This window comes from Hyperolius riggenbachi, chromosome 11, assembly GCF_040937935.1.
Source record: "Hyperolius riggenbachi isolate aHypRig1 chromosome 11, aHypRig1.pri, whole genome shotgun sequence".
NCBI classification, from domain to species: domain Eukaryota; kingdom Metazoa; phylum Chordata; class Amphibia; order Anura; family Hyperoliidae; genus Hyperolius; species Hyperolius riggenbachi.
Genome location: NC_090656.1, coordinates 244,189,630 through 244,209,062, shown reverse-complemented (window position 1 = coordinate 244,209,062; position 19,433 = coordinate 244,189,630). Strand labels below are relative to the sequence as shown.

Genomic DNA, 19,433 nt, shown 5'->3' with positions numbered 1-19,433 from the left:
TCATACTGTGCTGTGTGATCTCCATGCTCCATCCAGTGATTGACTAAGCATTACCTTGTACTCATACTGTGCTGTGTAATCTCCATGTTCCCATCCAGTGACTAAGCATTACCTTGTACTCATACTGTGCTGTGCGATCTCCATGCTCCCCTCCAGTGACTAAGCATTACCTTGTACTCATACTGTGCTGTGTGATCTCCATGCCCCATCCAGTGACTAAGCATTACCTTGTACTCATACTGTGCTGTGTGATCTCCATGCTCCATCCAGTGACTAAGCATTACCTTGTACTCATACTGTGCTGTGTGATCTCCATGCTCCATCCAGTGACTAAGCATTACCTTGTACTCATACTGTGCTGTGTGATCTCCATGCTCCATCCAGTGACTAAGCATTACCTTGTACTCATACTGTGCTGTGTGATCTCCATGCTGCCATCCAGTGACTAAGCATTACCTTGTACTCATACTGTGCTGTGTGATCTCCATGCTCCCCTCCAGTGACTAGGCATTAACTTGTACTCATACTGTGCTGTGTGATCTCCATGCTCCATCCAGTGACTAAGCATTACCTTGTACTCATACTGTGCTGTGTGATCTCCATGCTCCATCCAGAGACAGACTAAGCATTACCTTGTACTCATACTGTGCTGTGTGATCTCCATGCTCCATCCAGTGACTGACTAAGCATTACCTGGTACTCATACTGTGCTGTGTGATCTCCATGCTCCATCCAGTGACAGACTAAGCATTAACTTGTACTCATACTGTGCTGTGTGATCTCCATGCTCCATCCAGTGACTGACTAAGCATTACCTTGTACTCATACTGTGCTGTGTGATCTCCATGCTCCCCTCCAGTGACTGACTAAGCATTACCTTGTACTCATACTGTGCTGTGTGATCTCCATGCTCCATCCAGTGACTGACTAAGCATTACCTTGTACTCATACTGTGCTGTGTGATCTCCATGCTCCATCCAGTGACTGCCTAAGCATTACCTTGTACTCATACTGTGCTGTGTGATCTCCATGCTCCATCCAGTGACTAAGCATTACCTTGTAATCATACTGTGCTGTGTGATCTCCATGCTCCATCCAGTGACTAAGCATTACCTTGTACTCATACTGTGCTGTGTGATCTCCATGCTCCCCTACAGTGACTGACTAAGCATTACCTTGTACTCATACTGTGCTGTGTGATCTCCATGCTCCCCTCCAGTGACTAGGCCTTAACTTGTGCTCATACTGTGCTGTGTGATCTCCATGCTCCATCCAGTGACTAAGCATTACCTTGTACTCATACTGTGCTGTGTGATCTCCATGCTCCATCCAGTGACTAAGCATTACCTTGTACTCATACTGTGCTGTGTGATCTCCATGCTCCCATCCAGTGACTAAGCATTACCTTGTACTCATACTGTGCTGTGTGATCTCCATGCTCCATCCACTGACTAAGCATTACCTTGTACTCATACTGTGCTGTGTGATCTCCATGCTCCATCCAGTGACTAAGTATTACCTTGTACTCATACTGTGCTGTGTGATCTCCATGCTCCCCTCCAGTGACAAAGCATTACCATGTACTCATACTGTGCTGTGTGATCTCCATGCTCCCATCCAGTGACTAAGCATTACCTTGTACTCATACTGTGCTGTGTGATCTCCATGCTCCATCCAGTGACTAAGCATTACCTTGTACTCATACTGTGCTGTGTGATCACCATGCTCCATCCAGTGACTAAGCATTACCTTGTACTCATACTGTGCTGTGTGATCTCCATGCTCCCATCCAGTGACTAAGCATTACCTTGTACTCAATCTGTGCTGTGTGATCTCCATGCTCCCATCCAGTGACTAAGCATTACCTTGTACTCATACTGTGCTGTGTGATCTCCATGCTCCCCTCCAGTGACTAAGCATTACCTTGTACTCATACTGTGCTGTGTGATCTCCATGCTGCATCCAGTGACTAAGCATTACCTTGTACTCATACTGTGCTGTGTGATCTCCATGCTCCCCTCCAGTGACTAAGCATTACCTTGTACTCATACTGTGCTGTGTGATCTCCATGCTCCCCTCCAGTGACTAGGCCTTAACTTGTGCTCATACTGTGCTGTGTGATCTCCATGCTCCATCCAGTGACTAAGCATTACCTTGTACTCATACTGTGCTGTGTGATCTCCATGCTCCATCCAGTGACTAAGCATTACCTTGTACTCATACTGTGCTGTGTGATCTCCATGCTCCCCTCCAGTGACAAAGCATTACCATGTACTCATACTGTGCTGTGTGATCTCCATGCTCCCATCCAGTGACTAAGCATTACCTTGTACTCATACTGTGCTGTGTGATCTCCATGCTCCATCCACTGACTAAGCATTACCTTATACTCATACTGTGCTGTGTGATCTCCATGCTCCATCCAGTGACTAAGTATTACCTTGTACTCATACTGTGCTGTGTGATCTCCATGCTCCATCCAGTGACTAAGCATTACCTTGTACTCATACTGTGCTGTGTGATCACCATGCTCCATCCAGTGACTAAGCATTACCTTGTACTCATACTGTGCTGTGTGATCTCCATGCTCCCATCCAGTGACTAAGCATTACCTTGTACTCAATCTGTGCTGTGTGATCTCCATGCTCCCATCCAGTGACTAAGCATTACCTTGTACTCATACTGTGCTGTGTGATCTCCATGCTCCCCTCCAGTGACTAAGCATTACCTTGTACTCATACTGTGCTGTGTGATCTCCATGCTGCATCCAGTGACTAAGCATTACCTTGTACTCATACTGTGCTGTGTGATCTCCATGCTCCCCTCCAGTGACTAAGCATTACCTTGTACTCATACTGTGCTGTGTGATCTCCATGCTGCCATCCAGTGACTAAGCATTACCTTGTACTCATACTGTGCTGTGTGATCTCCATGCTCCCCTCCAGTGACTAGGCATTAACTTGTACTCATACTGTGCTGTGTGATCTCCATGCTCCATCCAGTGACTAAGCATTACCTTGTACTCATACTGTGCTGTGTGATCTCCATGCTCCATCCAGAGACAGACTAAGCATTACCTTGTACTCATACTGTGCTGTGTGATCTCCATGCTCCATCCAGTGACTGACTAAGCATTACCTGGTACTCATACTGTGCTGTGTGATCTCCATGCTCCATCCAGTGACAGACTAAGCATTAACTTGTACTCATACTGTGCTGTGTGATCTCCATGCTCCATCCAGTGACTGACTAAGCATTACCTTGTACTCATACTGTGCTGTGTGATCTCCATGCTCCCCTCCAGTGACTGACTAAGCATTACCTTGTACTCATACTGTGCTGTGTGATCTCCATGCTCCATCCAGTGACTGACTAAGCATTACCTTGTACTCATACTGTGCTGTGTGATCTCCATGCTCCATCCAGTGACTGCCTAAGCATTACCTTGTACTCATACTGTGCTGTGTGATCTCCATGCTCCATCCAGTGACTAAGCATTACCTTGTAATCATACTGTGCTGTGTGATCTCCATGCTCCATCCAGTGACTAAGCATTACCTTGTACTCATACTGTGCTGTGTGATCTCCATGCTCCCCTACAGTGACTGACTAAGCATTACCTTGTACTCATACTGTGCTGTGTGATCTCCATGCTCCCCTCCAGTGACTAGGCCTTAACTTGTGCTCATACTGTGCTGTGTGATCTCCATGCTGCATCCAGTGACTAAGCATTACCTTGTACTCATACTGTGCTGTGTGATCTCCATGCTCCCCTCCAGTGACTAAGCATTACCTTGTACTCATACTGTGCTGTGTGATCTCCATGCTCCCCTCCAGTGACTAGGCCTTAACTTGTGCTCATACTGTGCTGTGTGATCTCCATGCTCCATCCAGTGACTAAGCATTACCTTGTACTCATACTGTGCTGTGTGATCTCCATGCTCCATCCAGTGACTAAGCATTACCTTGTACTCATACTGTGCTGTGTGATCTCCATGCTCCCCTCCAGTGACAAAGCATTACCATGTACTCATACTGTGCTGTGTGATCTCCATGCTCCCATCCAGTGACTAAGCATTACCTTGTACTCATACTGTGCTGTGTGATCTCCATGCTCCATCCACTGACTAAGCATTACCTTATACTCATACTGTGCTGTGTGATCTCCATGCTCCATCCAGTGACTAAGTATTACCTTGTACTCATACTGTGCTGTGTGATCTCCATGCTCCATCCAGTGACTAAGCATTACCTTGTACTCATACTGTGCTGTGTGATCACCATGCTCCATCCAGTGACTAAGCATTACCTTGTACTCATACTGTGCTGTGTGATCTCCATGCTCCCATCCAGTGACTAAGCATTACCTTGTACTCAATCTGTGCTGTGTGATCTCCATGCTCCCATCCAGTGACTAAGCATTACCTTGTACTCATACTGTGCTGTGTGATCTCCATGCTCCCCTCCAGTGACTAAGCATTACCTTGTACTCATACTGTGCTGTGTGATCTCCATGCTGCATCCAGTGACTAAGCATTACCTTGTACTCATACTGTGCTGTGTGATCTCCATGCTCCCCTCCAGTGACTAAGCATTACCTTGTACTCATACTGTGCTGTGTGATCTCCATGCTGCCATCCAGTGACTAAGCATTACCTTGTACTCATACTGTGCTGTGTGATCTCCATGCTCCCCTCCAGTGACTAGGCATTAACTTGTACTCATACTGTGCTGTGTGATCTCCATGCTCCATCCAGTGACTAAGCATTACCTTGTACTCATACTGTGCTGTGTGATCTCCATGCTCCATCCAGAGACAGACTAAGCATTACCTTGTACTCATACTGTGCTGTGTGATCTCCATGCTCCATCCAGTGACTGACTAAGCATTACCTGGTACTCATACTGTGCTGTGTGATCTCCATGCTCCATCCAGTGACAGACTAAGCATTAACTTGTACTCATACTGTGCTGTGTGATCTCCATGCTCCATCCAGTGACTGACTAAGCATTACCTTGTACTCATACTGTGCTGTGTGATCTCCATGCTCCCCTCCAGTGACTGACTAAGCATTACCTTGTACTCATACTGTGCTGTGTGATCTCCATGCTCCATCCAGTGACTGACTAAGCATTACCTTGTACTCATACTGTGCTGTGTGATCTCCATGCTCCATCCAGTGACTGCCTAAGCATTACCTTGTACTCATACTGTGCTGTGTGATCTCCATGCTCCATCCAGTGACTAAGCATTACCTTGTAATCATACTGTGCTGTGTGATCTCCATGCTCCATCCAGTGACTAAGCATTACCTTGTACTCATACTGTGCTGTGTGATCTCCATGCTCCCCTACAGTGACTGACTAAGCATTACCTTGTACTCATACTGTGCTGTGTGATCTCCATGCTCCCCTCCAGTGACTAGGCCTTAACTTGTGCTCATACTGTGCTGTGTGATCTCCATGCTCCATCCAGTGACTAAGCATTACCTTGTACTCATACTGTGCTGTGTGATCTCCATGCTCCATCCAGTGACTAAGCATTACCTTGTACTCATACTGTGCTGTGTGATCTCCATGCTCCCATCCAGTGACTAAGCATTACCTTGTACTCATACTGTGCTGTGTGATCTCCATGCTCCATCCACTGACTAAGCATTACCTTGTACTCATACTGTGCTGTGTGATCTCCATGCTCCATCCAGTGACTAAGTATTACCTTGTACTCATACTGTGCTGTGTGATCTCCATGCTCCCCTCCAGTGACAAAGCATTACCATGTACTCATACTGTGCTGTGTGATCTCCATGCTCCCATCCAGTGACTAAGCATTACCTTGTACTCATACTGTGCTGTGTGATCTCCATGCTCCATCCAGTGACTAAGCATTACCTTGTACTCATACTGTGCTGTGTGATCACCATGCTCCATCCAGTGACTAAGCATTACCTTGTACTCATACTGTGCTGTGTGATCTCCATGCTCCCATCCAGTGACTAAGCATTACCTTGTACTCAATCTGTGCTGTGTGATCTCCATGCTCCCATCCAGTGACTAAGCATTACCTTGTACTCATACTGTGCTGTGTGATCTCCATGCTCCCCTCCAGTGACTAAGCATTACCTTGTACTCATACTGTGCTGTGTGATCTCCATGCTGCATCCAGTGACTAAGCATTACCTTGTACTCATACTGTGCTGTGTGATCTCCATGCTCCCCTCCAGTGACTAAGCATTACCTTGTACTCATACTGTGCTGTGTGATCTCCATGCTCCCCTCCAGTGACTAGGCCTTAACTTGTGCTCATACTGTGCTGTGTGATCTCCATGCTCCATCCAGTGACTAAGCATTACCTTGTACTCATACTGTGCTGTGTGATCTCCATGCTCCATCCAGTGACTAAGCATTACCTTGTACTCATACTGTGCTGTGTGATCTCCATGCTCCCCTCCAGTGACAAAGCATTACCATGTACTCATACTGTGCTGTGTGATCTCCATGCTCCCATCCAGTGACTAAGCATTACCTTGTACTCATACTGTGCTGTGTGATCTCCATGCTCCATCCACTGACTAAGCATTACCTTATACTCATACTGTGCTGTGTGATCTCCATGCTCCATCCAGTGACTAAGTATTACCTTGTACTCATACTGTGCTGTGTGATCTCCATGCTCCATCCAGTGACTAAGCATTACCTTGTACTCATACTGTGCTGTGTGATCACCATGCTCCATCCAGTGACTAAGCATTACCTTGTACTCATACTGTGCTGTGTGATCTCCATGCTCCCATCCAGTGACTAAGCATTACCTTGTACTCAATCTGTGCTGTGTGATCTCCATGCTCCCATCCAGTGACTAAGCATTACCTTGTACTCATACTGTGCTGTGTGATCTCCATGCTCCCCTCCAGTGACTAAGCATTACCTTGTACTCATACTGTGCTGTGTGATCTCCATGCTGCATCCAGTGACTAAGCATTACCTTGTACTCATACTGTGCTGTGTGATCTCCATGCTCCCCTCCAGTGACTAAGCATTACCTTGTACTCATACTGTGCTGTGTGATCTCAACGCTCCCATCCACTGACTAAGCATTACTTTGTACTCATACTGTGCTGTGTGATCTCCATGCTCCCCTCCAGTGACTAAGCATTACCTTGTACTCATACTGTGCTGTGTGATCTCCATGCTGCATCCAGTGACTAAGCATTACCTTGTACTCATACTGTGCTGTGTGATCTCCATGCTCCCCTCCAGTGACTAAGCATTACCTTGTACTCATACTGTGCTGTGTGATCTCCATGCTCCCCTCCAGTGACTAGGCCTTAACTTGTGCTCATACTGTGCTGTGTGATCTCCATGCTCCATCCAGTGACTAAGCATTACCTTGTACTCATACTGTGCTGTGTGATCTCCATGCTCCATCCAGTGACTAAGCATTACCTTGTACTCATACTGTGCTGTGTGATCTCCATGCTCCCCTCCAGTGACAAAGCATTACCATGTACTCATACTGTGCTGTGTGATCTCCATGCTCCCATCCAGTGACTAAGCATTACCTTGTACTCATACTGTGCTGTGTGATCTCCATGCTCCATCCACTGACTAAGCATTACCTTGTACTCATACTGTGCTGTGTGATCTCCATGCTCCATCCAGTGACTAAGTATTACCTTGTACTCATACTGTGCTGTGTGATCTCCATGCTCCATCCAGTGACTAAGCATTACCTTGTACTCATACTGTGCTGTGTGATCACCATGCTCCATCCAGTGACTAAGCATTACCTTGTACTCATACTGTGCTGTGTGATCTCCATGCTCCCATCCAGTGACTAAGCATTACCTTGTACTCAATCTGTGCTGTGTGATCTCCATGCTCCCATCCAGTGACTAAGCATTACCTTGTACTCATACTGTGCTGTGTGATCTCCATGCTCCCCTCCAGTGACTAAGCATTACCTTGTACTCATACTGTGCTGTGTGATCTCCATGCTGCATCCAGTGACTAAGCATTACCTTGTACTCATACTGTGCTGTGTGATCTCCATGCTCCCCTCCAGTGACTAAGCATTACCTTGTACTCATACTGTGCTGTGTGATCTCAACGCTCCCATCCACTGACTAAGCATTACCTTGTACTCATACTGTGCTGTGTGATCTCCATGCTCCATCCAGTGACTGACTAAGCATTACCTTGTACTCATACTGTGCTGTGTGATCTCCATGCTCCATCCAGTGACTAAGCATTACCTTGTACTCATACTGTGCTGTGTGATCTCCATGCTCCATCCAGTGACTAAGCATTACCTTGTACTCATACTGTGCTGTGTGATCTCCATGCTCCATCCAGTGACTAAGCATTACCTTGTACTCATACTGTGCTGTGTGATTTCCATGCTCCATCCAGTGACTAAGCATTACCTTGTACTCATACTGTGCTGTGTGATCACCATGCTCCATCCAGTGACTAAGCATTACCTTGTACTCATACTGCGCTGTGTGATCTCCATGCTCCCATCCAGTGACTAAGCATTACCTTGTACTCATACTGTGCTGTGTGATCCCCATGCTCCCCTCCAGTGACTAAGCATTACCTTGTACTCATACTGTGTGATCTGGTTTTTCTTGTATTCCTGTATTGTCATATTGCTGTCTGTCACCCATAAATATTGTCTGTAACCTAAACTAAGGTCCAGCGCTGCGTAATATGTTGGCGCTTTATAAATACAATAAATAAATAAAGTACATATATAATGAAGAGATGAAAAGAGTATGTTATTGTGACGCCGTCGATATGACATATCGAATGCGTCATGGAGTTACGAACGCCAGTTTCTTCGCAAACCAACCAAACTGACATTTGTTGGTTTAAAATCCGCTTATTCTCTGGCTGCTAACAAACCCTGGCTCTTTGGTAGCTTCTAATTACAAAATCTTTCACCTACATGGGACCGGGTGTTTCCTGGCCTTATGTGGCCCCCTAGAGAGTTTTTAAGCTCATCCATCAGATGAAGGGTAGATATCAGCTGACAGAAGCTCATAAATTGCAGCTTTCTCCAGTCTGAGCGGCCCCAGTCTCAGCAGGAGATCTGACACCTAGGCTGCTACCTGAGCTTCAAAAGACTTCTGACCTTAGGAAAACCTTTCTGTGACCTAAACTAAGGTCCAGCGCTGCGTAATATGTTGGCGCTTTATAAATACAATAAATAAATAAAGTACATATATAATGAAGAGATGAAAAGAGTATGTTATTGTGACGCCGTCGATATGACATATCGAATGCGTCATGGAGTTACGAACGCCAGTTTCTTCGCAAACCAACCAAACTGACATTTGTTGGTTTAAAATCCGCTTATTCTCTGGCTGCTAACAAACCCTGGCTCTTTGGTAGCTTCTAATTACAAAATCTTTCACCTACATGGGACCGGGTGTTTCCTGGCCTTATGTGGCCCCCTAGAGAGTTTTTAAGCTCATCCATCAGATGAAGGGTAGATATCAGCTGACAGAAGCTCATAAATTGCAGCTTTCTCCAGTCTGAGCGGCCCCAGTCTCAGCAGGAGATCTGACACCTAGGCTGCTACCTGAGCTTCAAAAGACTTCTGACCTTAGGAAAACCTTTCTGTGATCTCACAAATATGAAATGCATCTTTTGCCATATAGATGACTTTCCAAATAGGCAACAGCCTTTAGAACCCGCTTATTATGAAATTCGGAACAAACCACACAATTGGATTTTTCCGAATTAAACGGTAAGCCCTGCCAAAGCAGAAAAATGCATTTTGGGGTCACCGTTAACCCTAACCCCCCCCCCCCCAAGTTTGGTATTAGCAGATGCACACACTTGTGCTGATTATGAATATTTATTCGGGTTCTTGAAATTACCCACGGGCATGCAGAGAGCGGGCAAAATATGAATTGACCCAAACCTCTCCCTGCCTAAGGGGGCACTGCATAATTCAAATTGCACAAGGCTGGACTTGTATGTGTCATAACTCCTCCCACCTACAGTGAGGAACAAAACTGACATGACCCCAAAAGTCCAGGTCCTTTACTTTTAATCTGACGCCAAGTAACATCCTGGCAGCCCGCAAGGACACGGGCCAAAACCTCCATCTTGGAACTTTTTCACAAAGGCCTAAGGCCGCATGGCAATCGGCCATTCTGGACTTTGATTGCCGCATGGACTACCAATAACGGTATTTGAACTGTATATTCGGACATTCTGTTTCTTTTCTTCTCTTCTCTCTGTTAAATCAATCTGTTCTAAAATAAGCTGTGTGTATGTAGTTTAGAAATAAACTAACGATTTTTATCGTTCAGTCGTGTGCCTTTTCTGGTCATCTGATTGCTGCTATAACGAATCTGCCCTCTGAAGAGTCAGTCATACTAACGCATTGTTTTATGATTTGCTTATAATTGTTGATTTGCTAGCTAGGTTGCAAATAACCATTTCTTCCTTCTAGGATTAACTAGTACCAGATTTCCTGTGCGAAATCGATAACGTTAGTTTCTCGATTGTATCCAATCGAGATTGCATCATACATGGACCTAGTAACCTTTCTTTAACGTCACATTGCTCACAGTCCATAAGCCGTCGGAAGTGACTATTCCCCGAACGGTGACTGGAGCATGTCGAACGTGATTGGGCTGGCTACCGTATTATGATAGCGTTGGGGTCTCTTTGCCCTATCCAAAATCAAAGAGTGGTGGCAGTGTATTTACCCGATTTCCAGTGCGCAATCGATATTTTTAGTTTACCGATTGTATATACTATCAGAATTGTACATGTATGGGCACCTCCGACCAATCTTAACCGTTTACTACGCACACAGTGAATTTGCCTCCAGCAGTCTCTAGTGCATGAGACCTGCATGGCAACAGTGGCCTAGTAATACGGGATTGGTGGATGTTTGTCCCATTACATATTGTCGGCAGCTGCGCGACCAATCTTTGTCAGTCTGTTCACCGTACTTCCTGCGTATGCTGACGGGAGCAGATTAGACGGGATTGGCACGCTGTCGCTTTTTCTTTCTTCTACCTCTGACGATCCAGCAACCGGTCTCATTGTCAGTCTGTGCCCGTACTTCCTGCGTACGCTAACGGGAGCAGATCTCGACGGGATCGCGGGGCTGGATTGTAGGTAGAGGTGTGCCTCCTGCAGCAGGAGGGTTAGGAGAAGCTGGTCCCGCCCGGGCAAGTTCTAGGGCATGCCGGTGCCGCTGCTCCTCTTGCTCAACCTCTGACAATCCAGCAACCGCGATCCCGTCGAGATCTGCTCCCGTTAGCATACGCAGGAAGTACGGTGAACAGACTGACAAAGATTGGTCGCGCAGCTGCCGACAATATGTAATGGGACAAACATCCACCAATCCCTTATTACTAGGCCACTGTTGCCATGCAGGTCTCATGCATTAGAGACTGCTGGAGGCAAATTCACTGTGTGCGTAGTAAACGGTTAAGATTGGTTGGAGGTGCCCATACATGTACAATTCTGATAGTATATACAATCGGTAAACTAAAAATATCGATTTCGCACTGGAAATCGGGTAAATACACTGCCACCACTCTTTGATTTTGGATAGGGCAAAGAGACCCCAAAGCTATCATAATACGGTAGCCAGCCCAATCACGTTCGACATGCTCCAGTCACCGTTCGGGGAATAGTCACTTCCAACGGCTTATGGACTGTGAGCAATGTGACGTTAGCCCACCAATCAGTGAAAAGGGATTATAAATCCCTTTCGCTGATCGGACCCCCCCCCCCGAAAACAAGCCGACAGCTTTGAGACTTGAGACGCTGCGGCTTTTCTGAGCTCTGGTCTCCTTTCTTCTGCCTGGGAGCGAGATCGATCGCTCCCAGGACTTTTTGATTGTGGCCATCTTGTGGCCAAATAGCTAACTACACCAAAAACACTTAACACTGAATAAAATACATTTACAGACATTTACAATTCCCTGTTTACCTCCCACACCAAAAAATACCCACATACAAGTTTAAATTAAAAAAAAAAAAATTACAATAATAAAAAAAAAAAAAAAAAAAAAAAAAACATAAATAGTTACCTAAGGGTCTGAACTTTTTAAATATGCATGTCAAAGGAGTATATCAATATGATTTAATAAATTATGGGCTTCTAAATAGTGATGGACGCAAATTGAAAAAATGCACCTTTATTTCCAAATAAAATATTGTCGCCATACATTGTGATAGGGACATAATTTTAACGGTGTAATAACCGGGGCAAATGGGCAAATACAATACGTGAGTTTGAATTATGGAGGCATGTATTATTTTAAAACTATAATGGCTGAAAACTGAGAAATAATGAATTTTTTCCGTTTTTTTCTTATTCTTCCTGTTAAAATGCATTTACAGTAAAGTGGCTCTTAGGGCTCGTTTCCACTATAGCGAATCCGCATGCGGGCACTGCACGCGGATTCGCATAGGCAATGTAAGTGGATGGGGCCGTTTCCACTTGTGCGGCTGCGGGAGCGTTTTTTGGGGCGGCAGAAATCTGCACGGCAGAGCCGTCAGATTTCGCGTGCAGAAGGAATGTGCGCGAATCGCCGCTAATGTATCTAATAGGGAAATCGCATGCGGGGTGACCATGCGTTTTTGGCGCGAAATCGCATGCGATTTCGCATAGGTATTAATGTTAATGTACACAGGCAGTGACATGGTTAAATTCGCATATACCTTACCTATGCGGAATCGCATACGAAATCGCATGCGATTTCGTCCGCGGTGGAATGCAGGCGATTCCGCACCGCACTAGTGGAAACGAGCCCTTAGCAAAATGTACCACCCACAGAAAGCCTAATTGGTGGCGGAAAAAACAAGATATAGATCAATTCATTGTGATGAGTAGTGATAAAGTTATTGGCAAATGAATCGGAGGTGAAACTTGCTCGGATGTAAAAAAATGTCAACCCTTCGGGCTTAAGTGGTTAAAGAAAGGTTACTGGGTCCATTTAGGATGCAATCTCGATTGGATACAATCGAGAAACTAACGTTATCGATTTCGCACAGGAAATCTGGTACTAGCTAATCCTAGAAGGAAGAAACTGTTATTTGCAACCTAGCTAGCAAATCAACAATTATAAGCAAATCATAAAACAATGCGGTAGTATGACTGACTCTTCAGAGGGCAGATTCGTTATAGCAGCAATCAGATGACCAGAAAAGGCACACGACTGAACGATAAAAATCGTTAGTTTATTTCTAAACTACATACACACAGCTTATTTTAGAACAGATTGATTTAACAGAGAGAAGAGAAGAAAAGAAACAGAATGTCCGAATATACAGTTCAAATACCGTTATTGGTAGTCCATGCGGCAATCAAAGTCCAGAATGGCGATTGCCATGCGGCCTTAGGCCTTTGTGAAAAAGTTCCAAGATGGAGGTTTTGGCCCATGTCCTTGCGGGCTGCCAGGATGTTACTTGGCGTCAGATTAAAAGTAAAGGACCTGGACTTTTGGGGTCATGTCAGTTTTGTTCCTCACTGTAGGTGGGAGGAGTTATGACACACAAGTCCAGCCTTGTGCAATTTGAATAAGGCAGAGCCCCCTTAGGCAGAGAGAGGTTTGGGACAATTCATATTTTGCCCGCTCTCGGCATGCCCGTGGGTAATATCAAGAACCCGAATAAATATTCATAATCAGCACAAGTGTGTGCATCTGCTAAAACCAAACTTGGGGGGGGGGGGGGGTTTAGAGTGAACGGTGACCCCAAAATGCATATCTCTGCTTTGACAGGGCTTACCGTTAATTCGGAAAAATCCAATTGTTTGGTTCCGAATTTCATAATAAGCGGGTTCTAAAGGCTGTTGCCTATTTGGAAAGTCATCTTTATGGCAAAAGATGGATTTCATATTTGTGAGGTCACAGATAGGTTTTCCTGAGGTCAGAAGTCTTTTGAAGCTCAGGGAGCAGCCTAGGTGTCAGATCTCCTGCTGAGACTGGGGCCGATCAGACTGGAGAAAGCTGCAATTTATGAGCTTCTGTCAGCTGATATCTACCCTTCATCTGATGGATGAGCTTATAAACTCTCTAGGGGGCCACATAAAGCCAGGAAACACCCGGTCCCATGTAGGTGAAAGATTTTGTAATTAGAAGCTACCAAAGAGCCAGGGTTTGTTAGCAGCCAGAGAGTAAGAGAAAAAGAGGGGGTTTTAAACCAACAAATGTCAGTTTGGTTGGTTTGCGAAGAAACTGGCGTTCGTAACTCCATGACGCATTCGATATGTCATATCGACGGCGTCATAGTTATGATATGCAGTGTGAAAATAATATGTATAGAATGGTTTTCTATTGTAGAATCATATGTAACTGTATTGTATTTGGTTTATTTATGTAATTAATAAACATAAATCATCGACTGTTTGTAGCAAAATAAAGTGAAGTAAATGCAGTTGTAAACAGCAATATAGTGATCAGTGGTAACTGCAATGCTAAACAGAGCATGACGATGGCAGGAGATATTGATGGATGTACAGAGATGTTACATCCCCTGTAAGTAGCAATGTGGTGAGCAGTGGTAATTGCAATGCTAAACAGAGAATGATGATGGCAGGAGATACTGATAGATGTACAGAGATGTTACATCCCCTGTAAGTAGCAGCAATGTGGTGACTGTAATGCTAAACAGAGATTGATGATGGTATGCGATACTGATAGATGTACAGAGATGTTACATTCCCCTGTAAGTAGCAATGTGGTGATCAGTGGTGACTGTAATGCTACACAGAGAATGATGATGGCAGGAGATACTGATAGATGTACAGAGATGTTACATCCCCCTGTAAGTAGCAATGTGGTGTCAGTGGTAACTGTAATGCTAAACAGAGAATGATGATGGCAGGAGATACTGATAGATGTACAGAGATGTTACATCCCCCTGTAAGCAGCAGTGTGGTGATCAGTGGTGACTAATGCTGAACAGAGAATGATGATGGCAGGAGATACTGATAGATGTACAGAGATGTTACATCCCCCTGTAAGTAGCAGTGTGGTGATCAGTGGTAATTGTATTCCTAAACAGAGAATTATGATGGCAGGAGATACTGATAGATGTACAGAGATGTTACATCCCCCTGTAAGTAGCAATGTGATGTCAGTGGTAACTGTAATGCTAAACAGAGAATGATGATGGCAGGAGATACTGATAGATGTACAGAGATGTTACATCCCCCTGTAAGTAGCAGTGTGGTGATCAGTGGTAATTGTAATGCTAAACAGAGAATGATGATGGCAGGAGATACTGATAGATGTACAGAGATGTTACATCCCCCTGTAAGCAGCAATGTGGTGATCAGTGGTAATTGTAATGCTGAACAGAGAAGGATGATGGCAGGAGATACTGATAGATGTACAGAGATGTTACATCCCCCTGTAAGCAGCAATGTGGTGATCAGTGGTAATTGTAATGCTGAACAGAGAAGGATGATGGCAGGAGATACTGATAGATGTACAGAGATGTTACATTCCCCTGTAAGCAGCAATGTGATGTAGTAATTGTAATTCTAAACAGAGAATGATGATGGCAGGAGATACTGATAGATGTACAGAGATGTTACATCCCCCTGTAAGTAGCAATGTGGTGATCAGTGGTAACTGTAATCCTAAACAGAGAATGATGATGGCAGGAGATACTGATAGATGTACAGAGATGTTACATCCCCCTGTAAGTAGTAATGTGGTGTTCAGTGGTAATTGTAATGCTAAACAGAGAATTATGATGGCAGGAAATACTGATAGATGTACAGAGATGTTACATCCTCCTGTAAGTAGCAATGTGGTGATCAGTGGTAATTGTAATGCTAAACAGAGAATGATGATGGCAGGAGATACTGATAGCTGTACAGAGATGTTACACCCCCTGTAAGCAGCAATGTGGTGATCAGTGGTGATTGTAATGCTAAACAGAGAATGATGATGGCAGGAGATACTGATAGATGTACAGAGATGTTACATTCCCCTGTAAGCAGCAATGTGATGTCAGTGGTAACTGTAATGCTAAACAGAGAAGGATGATGGCAGGAGATACTGATAGATGTACAGAGATGTTACATCCCCCTGTAAGTAGCAATGTGGTGATTAGTGGTAACTGTAATCCTAAACAGAGAATGATGATGGCAGGAGATACTGATAGATGTACAGAGATGTTACATCCCCCTGTAAGTAGCAATGTGGTGATCAGTGGTAACTGTAATGCTAAACAGAGAATTATGATGGCAGGAGATACTGATAGATGTACAGAGATGTTACATCCCCCTGTAAGTAGCAATGTGGTGATCAGTGGTAATTGTAATGCTAAACAGAGAATGATGATGGCAGGAGATACTGATAGCTGTACAGAGATGTTACACCCTCCTGTAAGCAGCAATGTGCTGATCAGTGGTAATTGTAATGCTGAACAGAGAATGATGATGGCAGAAGATACGGATAGATGTACAGAGATTTTACATCCCCTGTAAGTAGCAATGTGGTGATCAGTGGTAAATAATGCTGAACAGAGAATGATGATGGCAGTAGATATTGATGGGTGTACAGAGATTGAATATGTATGATGTAATTGCCATCGCACTAATGGTTATAGACATGCAGGAATCCCCTTTGGAGTCACAAGACACTGTAAAATTACTCCATAGGAGTCACACCATCTAAAATCAGTTCTTATTAGGCTTTTCTTTAAAAAACAGTTACAGCATCTTAAAAGTTCATCTGTGGGGAAGTGAAAGATGACGCACAGGCGTTTCGGGCCATACTTGGTCCTGTCTCAAATCAGGACAGACACTGAAGTACAACTGCTCATAGCACAATATATAAAGCCCACAAGAGGACCACATAGGGAACTGCTAATTAGCATATATACATAGGCTTCAGCCAATCAGGCTGCATTAGTTAAGTCTGAGGGGAAGTAGAGAAGCAAAAAAGGACAACCCAGCATGCCCTGCAACTTCCTTTGTGTACCAAACAAGAGTCAGGTAAACTGGGGAACGATCATTTATCAACAAGAAAAGTAATAGTGATTTTAGCTTTTGGATTGCCTGCTTAGCATCCAAATTACTTGTTTACCAGAAAAAAAAATAAAGAATTGATTTTTTATTTTATGCCCGACAGTTACGCTTTAAGAATCGGAATGGGATAAGATACTGACAAGGTAAGGTTTTGTTTTTTTAAATGCAAACAAACTTGTATTGGCTGGGATGCTAAGGGTGGATAACATGGCGAGGAGAAACTCATCTTAATAGTAAGTGTATCTGAGGAAAGCGGCTTCAGACAAAGTAAAGGTGCCTATACACCTGTCAATGCGCCACCAGACCGACCACCGGTCAATTACCTTCCCCACACACTGCACAGCAATTTCCAACAGATTTCAGCATGACATTTATTGAAAATCTTCCTAGCCTCCCCTTAGCATATGCCCCCCCCCCCATCCATGTGCCTGTGTGCGCAGTGTTCAAGGCTCACCTGTCTGCTGGCACCACTCCTGGCCAGTGTGTTCAGCCCTTGCAACCACCAATGTCTAATTGATTCTCTTGACCCATTTCAGCTGGAATCAATCAGAAGATCCAACTCTCCTCAGATTCGATAAGATTATCGAACTGGAAGGTGGATTGGCCCTAAATATTGGCTAATGTATGGGCACCATCTGTGTATTCTTCCCTTGAGGTGCGGTTAGCTGAAGACCATTTGTCTTTATGACTTCCTGTTACTGCTCCCTGGTGACATATCTGCGGATGTCGATATTCTTACCTGAATGGCGTCTTCTATAAACACAACAGCTTGTTTTATGTAGAGACGATCGCTTACACCACCTGGAACAGGAAAAACAGCGATCAGTCATGGCAACACCAATGTAGCGAAATAGACCCATATAATGCTGGAAACGCCCGAAAGGCAAATCGCTGCTACAAATCACTTCTCCACAGCAATTTTCTGCAGCGAATGCTTCTCTACAGGAAGTTCCAGCCAACAACAAAGCGTTCTACTCACAGCGTATTCTAAGCCTGGCCTATACCGCTACCCATAGAAAAGGGGCAGGAAATCGATAGGGATACGCAATTCACAGCAGCTATTAAGCTCTGGCATTCTGTCTCTCTGGTCACATAGGTCTCAGACTCTCTCACACCGTGTCTGAATTCATTCATTACATACAGGCAAAAAAACCTTCATATAAAAAGGCGGTGCAAGGAAAACATTCAAGATCGCTAATGAGAATGAGGGCAGCAGGGTGGTATAGTGGTTAGCACACTCGCCTTGCAGCGCTGGGTCCCTGGTTCAAACCACAGTCAGGGCACTATCTGCAAGGAGTTTGTATGTTCTCGCCGTGTCTGTGTGAGTTTCCTCCTTGCACTCCGGTTTCCTCCCACACCCCAAAGACACACAGATAAGTTAATTGGCTTCCCCCTAAATTGGCCCTAGACTATGATACACGATATCGCTACACAATACATGTGACTATGGTAGGGATTAGACTGAACTCATTTGAGGGACAGTTGGTGACAGAGAGAGATAGATAGATACTTAAATATATACTTAAATGCGTTAAAGCGTAACCAAGAGCCCCTGTCACTGTTTTCCTGTTGTGTGCTGCAGCACCCTCTGTATTTATATATTTCTTATGGAGACTGGGGACCTCCAGTGCTGTGTGCATGCTTTGCATAGAATTGCATAAAATTTGGTTTGTGCTGCTCACCCCTTGGCTTATGTTATTTTCCCCTGTGAGCCTGCATGACCACGCCCACCTCTAGCACAGTTAAAGAGACTCCGTAACAAAAATTGCATCCTGTTTTTTATCATCCTACAAGTTCCAAAAGCTATTCTAATGTGTACTGGCTTACTGCAGCACTTTCTACTATCACAGTCTCTGTAATAAATCAACTTATCTCTCTCTTGTCAGACTTGTCAGCCTGTGTCTGGAAGGCTGCCAAGTTCTTCAGTGTTGTGGTTCTGTGATGCATCTCCCCCCTTCAGGCCCCTCTCTGCACACTGCCTGTGTATTATTTAGATTAGAGCAGCTTCTCTCTTCTCTCTTATCTTTTACAAGCTGGATAAATCCTCCTCTGAGCTGGCTAGGCTTTCACATACTGATGAATTACATACGGGCAGAGCTGTCTGCACTCTGCAGGAAAAAACAGCCTGACACTTCAGTGGAAGATAGCTGCAGGGGGAAAGAAACACACAAATGATCTCTTGAGATTCAAAAGGAATGCTGTATACAGCCTGCTTGTGTATGAATGTATTTTCTATGTGTGGACATACTGTACATCAACCTACTTCCTGTTTTGGTGGCCATTTTGTTTGTTTATAAACAAACTTTTTAAAACTGTTTTTAACCACTTTTAATACGTCGAGGAGCGGCAAAATTGTGTCAGAGGGTAATAGGAGATGTCCCCTAACGCACTGGTATGTTTACTTTTG

At 44.5% G+C, this 19,433-nt stretch overlaps 1 protein-coding gene across 1 annotated transcript in view; it reads right to left on the bottom strand.

Moving 5' to 3' along the window:
- The window catches only part of TPCN2 (two pore segment channel 2), a 131,471-nt gene that overhangs the window by 102,995 nt on the left and 9,043 nt on the right, over nucleotides 1–19,433 (bottom strand). Inside the window, exon 2 of the mRNA XM_068261638.1 lies at nucleotides 17,766–17,827. Coding sequence (XP_068117739.1) covers nucleotides 17,766–17,827 — 62 coding nt within the window. The remainder of the gene's footprint in view (nucleotides 1–17,765; nucleotides 17,828–19,433) is intronic.